This window comes from Elaeis guineensis, chromosome 8 (genome assembly GCF_000442705.2).
Source record: "Elaeis guineensis isolate ETL-2024a chromosome 8, EG11, whole genome shotgun sequence".
Taxonomy (NCBI): Eukaryota; Viridiplantae; Streptophyta; class Magnoliopsida; order Arecales; family Arecaceae; genus Elaeis; species Elaeis guineensis.
Window position 1 is genome coordinate 41,842,614 of NC_026000.2, and position 5,291 is coordinate 41,847,904.

General features: G+C 41.6%; 1 protein-coding gene across 1 annotated transcript; it reads right to left on the bottom strand.

Annotated features, from left to right (window-relative positions):
* Positions 1–1,143: 1,143 nt before the first annotated feature.
* Positions 1,144–1,820, bottom strand: LOC105034183 (ferredoxin-A). The gene has a single exon (XM_010909236.4). It carries the CDS (start codon positions 1,729–1,731, stop codon positions 1,276–1,278), a length of 456 nt encoding a protein of 151 aa, XP_010907538.1. The 5' UTR covers positions 1,732–1,820; the 3' UTR covers positions 1,144–1,275.
* Between the last annotated feature and the right edge of the window lie 3,471 nt (positions 1,821–5,291).

Consider the following 5,291-nt stretch of genomic DNA (forward strand, 5'->3'; position numbering starts at 1 on the left):
CCCTTCTCTCTCTTGTGAGGCATCTTTTAAAGGGCAAAGCCATGCAACCGTGATAGCCAAAAATAGGGCCAGAGCAGGTAATACCTAATGCAAGTGGCGAGAGGAGGATGACTCATCCTGTATAAGGTCGGGAGCCCCTTTGACCAGCAATCGGTGGGGAATGGCACCCACCACAGGGCCATTCTATTCCAGATTCCCCACCAACTGCTGGTCGAAGGGGCTCCCGACCTTATACAGGATGAGTCATCCTCCTTTCGCCATTTGTGTAAAATATTATCCGCTTTGGCTCCGCTTTTAGCTATCGGACTATACAACTTTATCTTTTAAAAGATACCTCATAGTGGAGATAAGAGCCTGTCTCCATATAACTGAGAGTATCCCTTGACTTATAATTGATGTGGAACTAAAGGTTTCTTACCTCCCACAACATTGGTGATGATGGAGGAATCATTGGAAGGTGCGGAGGGAAGAATCAAGAGGTGGAGGGGTAGGACATTTTCTAAAACTTTTCTTATTTTCTCTTTTTATATATATATATATTTCATAATTTTAGAAAATAAAAATATATTTATGACATCATTATATTGTTCTGCTGACATCATCAATCAGATCGACCGATCAAATTAATCCGACTGACGAATAGATAAATCGGTTAGAGCACCAAGTCATCTTTCAATCTACTTTTCAAAATATTGATTAGTGCAAGGAGAAATATAAGTTGAAGGAAGAAGACAATAGTTCTCCCATCAACTATATCGGTGCAATTGTGTCAAGCCCAATTGAATAGCTAGAAATTCGAGCTCAACTCAATTCAAAATTGTGGTGGGTCAATTTTGACCATGATAATTGTGACCAATAGCTAAAGATGTTATTTTAATATATATTTTTTATGATCTCAATATTATGTAATGCTCAAATTATTATAATATATTTAGAGACCCGCACATGGTGGGATAGAAAATGTGTGGCTATCATCTTGCAAATAACCCTAACATTCCAAAATTCGATGGAGATTATTCAAATCCAAATGGCCATTACAACCACTAAAATACTTCACCAACTTTATAAGCTAGCACCTTCTGATTAGCGCCATCCATGATCTACGGTTTTTAATTGCGAGTTATCAATGCTCTACGAACGCTATTGAACTACAAAGATACTTATATTCAGGGAAGGTTGGGCAGAAGAAAATAAAAGAAATGAAAGCAAACAAAAAGCGCACTAATCACCATCATGGTGCCCATAAACTCAAGCACATCAATTCCAAAAGACATCTCAAGCAACCTCTTCCTCCTTGTGAGTCTCGATGACGACGTCGGACTTTGGGTAGGCAACGCAGGTCAGCACGTAGCCCTTCTCCAACTGGTCGTCGTCGAGCATGGTGCCGTCGGACTGGTCCACCTCGCCGCTCTTTATTATCCCGACGCACGAGATGCACGAGCCCGCCCGGCACGAGTACGGCAAGTCGATCCCCGCTTCCTCCGCCACATCCAGGATGTACGCGTCGTCGGGGCAGTCGAGCACCTGCTCTCCCTCCGGCGTTATCAGCTTCACGCTGTACGTCGACATGGCCGTCACTCGTCCCCGGCCGGACTCGAGCCCGAAGAGCGCCCGCCCGGTGCGCGGCAGGGCGCCCAGGCTCACCGTGCTCGGCCCGCCTTGGTGGCACCGCGCGAAGGGCGTGCCCAAGGCGGCGTTCAACAGCGCTGTGCTCGCTGAGGCTGCTGCCATTGAAAGCAGCAAGAGAGTTGTTTCTGTGCGTGTGGTGAGAGAGAGAGAGAGAGACAGAGGGCTTAGCGGAGGAGGTGTTGGAGATGGATGATCGGAGAGAGAGGATGGCGTGTGTGAAATATAGGGTGGAGCGATGGGGCCGTGTGGATGATATCCTGACACGTGGCGGGGAATCTGTGGTGAGCTTATCCCTATGTGAATAGGAGGTGAGGGAGGAGGCTCGCATGATCTGATTGGGTGTGGGTGATTGTGGCAGGGTGAGATGAGGCTGCCGATTGTATCTTTCACGCTAAAAATGATTGATTTTTTTGCACCCACCATGAATCATTAAATCATGTTGGAGATAGTTTTCAATATACGGTTCCCGCTTCTAGACGTAGTATGATAATGGATGGAGGAGGGATTTGGAGTTTTAAAAAACTATGCAAAATATGTACCAACGGTTGATGTCGTGAAAAAAACTAATTATGTTTTCGCACCAACTATACAATCCGAACACGTAAGAAGAGGAGTGAAGGACATGCCAGATTCGTGTTTGGATCCAACACTATATACCTATATCGATAAAAAAAATAAATTTTATGTATGGTGGGTTTGGATTTTGCTTTTCAATGCATATTCAAAATTTGTTGGTTTGGAAGTATTTTTCAGAAGTGATAAAACAATCTTGCATTTGCGGAGGAGCAATTATTTTAATAACTTAAATGGTCATGTACCTAATTTTATTAGCAATGTAGGAATTGTAAATAATTTGTACGTACCTATCAGTGACGTATACCATTTTTCTTGTCTTTGTTACAATTTTATCTAAGTTTATCAACTTACATAAAAAATGAAGCATGGTATTAGAACGAATTGAGATGTGAAATACGAATATGAAGTGCATAAATTGCTCGCTATACGTGACATTCCTGCAAGAATATGATAAATATATTGAGCATGATTATTGGGATAAATATTAGATCTCATCTACGGAATTAATCCTAAAATGATATAGTCTGTTTATTGGAATATATCCTAGGATTTAAAATAGGTTATTTATAATGGGCCAAGGTTGTCGCGCGTTGATGATGCGATGGTCTCTCTGAAATTCGTGGTGACAATTGGCGATGGGACGTTTGGCTGGGGATCCATAGTTTTGGACAGTTTCTAGGTAAGTTCCAACGTCTGAGGCGATGACACGCCAGTAGAAAAGATCTGGAATCTATTTCCTTTTTTTTTTTTTTTTGTAAATCTGGAATCTATTTCTTTAATGAACGACCACTGAATTTTCCTTGGTTAGGCTGGTGTTTGTGGCCGGCGTGTGCCGGCTTACATTTGGTGCTTGTTGTTGAATATATTGGGGAGCAACATAAGGGATTGCGAGCCACACAAAATGCGTGGTTGCATGAGTTTTGTGTTTGACATGGACAAGCGTTTGCTTCTCAAATTGCAAGAGGAGATATTTGAGTCATGCATTCTTAGACAACCGTTTAGCTCCATACCATCCAAAGGTAGAGGTGGTGCGAACACCACCTATCCCAACAAGCAAAAAGAACTTAGCACAATTTGATTGAAGGGCTATATGACATGGTCTAATGAGTGGATACATATTCTAGAATGATTGATGCTGAGTGGAAGACATACCAGGGTAATCCATACAACATGCCATATTTTACATACTAGAGCCAATTGATTAGTAATGTACGATGTAACTAGCTTATCCAAGAATACGATGGAATGTGGTAATTAAGGTATGGATTTAGAACATCTTCATGGTACATGCTCAAGTCCTGCTGCTTGCTGTATATGTGATAGCCCAACCAAGTCCAGCCCAGCCAGTCGATCAAAGCCCAAAAAAAAAAAAAAAAAAACAGAAAAAAAACAGAGCAACCGGGAAGAAGACTCCCGGTAGGAGTCTTCTTCTCCGGCAATTTCCGGGCAAATTAGGACTCCTAGGACCCCTCAGAGTCCTAGGGTCCTCTATAAGAAGATCCTCTCCCTCTTGAGACCGATCTTTGGCTTCCTCCCTCTCTCTTTCTCTCCGATTTCCTCGAATTAGAGCCGCGGACACCGTTCGATTCTCTCCGTAATTGCTCGCCGGCGAGGTCTCCGGAGGCTGAGGTAAGTCTCCTTCTTCTTCCCTTCCTTCTTCCCCTTCCTCCCATGCTTCTGTGCGCGGCTGTCGGCGACGAGAGTCGCCGATTTCCGAACGGGAAAGAGACCCTGTTTTTGAGCTTTTTTCTTTGGATTTTCCGGCGCCGGCGATCGGAATTGATCGCCGGCCACGCCCCTCCGTAACCGGGGGAGTGGCCCCCGTCGGCCGTCGGCCTCCGCCGCGGCGGCCATGGCCTGAACGGCCCGGCAAAACATGGGCCACGCCGGTCCTCTGTTCCGGCGTGGGAAGAACCAGAAAAAAAAAAAAAGAAGAAAAGAAGAAAAACAAGAAAAAGAAAAGAGAAAGAAGGAAAAAGAAAAGAAAAAGAAAAGGGAAAAGAAAAAAAAACAAAATTAAAAAATTGAAATTGATGAGAGAGAGAGTTTCTCTCTCTTCTCTCTCTTCACTTCAGTCTGAACCCTGACTTTCTCTCTCTAGAATTAGACTTTCTCTCTCTACTTTCTCTCTCTAGAATTCTCTCTCTAGATTATTTCTCTCTCCTAAGATTTCTAGAATTTTGAGAAGAATGACAATGAATTTAAATGATCCTCGTGATGGATTTTTGATCCGTGATCGTCGGACGGTACACCGACATCCACTTTGATCAGATCAAGTATTTTTAGATTTTATTTCTCATGATCTTAATGAATTGTCCACATGATAATCTTAGCATGATTTGATCTGATCGATCGAATTTGTTGAATCATATTGTCTGAAGAATTCAAGATGAGTTCTCTCTCTCTAGAATTTTCTCTCTCTAGAATTTTCTCTCTCTAAAATATTCTCTCTCTTGATTGATTCTCTCTCTAAAAAAAAGGTTAGTGAATAAAAAAATTTCTTTTAATAAGTCTGATCTGATTCTAATAAAGAACCCTGATCCATGATTGTCAGACAACGTACTGGCACCCACTCTAATCAGACCATGAATCTTTAGATTTGATCATCCATGATTCCGATCTAGCCATGACTTGATTTGATCACATTGATTTCACCAATTGAGATATTGGACCATCGTAATGTTGGATTGTGTCACCTGATCAATTCGAATTGTACCTCATGAATTCTCTCTCCTCTGATTTTCTCTCTCCACTTGATTTTATAAAATCGATGAAGAAACCTCGATCCTATCACTTCGAATCTGATTTGATCTGATAGTCAAACTTTGGATCATTTAGGTCCTAATTAGATTTTGATTAGATAAAATTAAATGATCGGACCCAATCTAAACCGTTGAAATATGGTATTCGTATTCTTTCTAATTATTGAAATTGATTCTGTATAGGATTGTGAATATTTGATCATGGGATATCGCGATATGATCTATGAGAAGAATTTTTGGAAGAAAATCTATAGAATTATGTGGATTTATTGAAATACGTTTGAGGTAAGTAGTGTTTACTTTTACTGAATTTATCTGGTATAT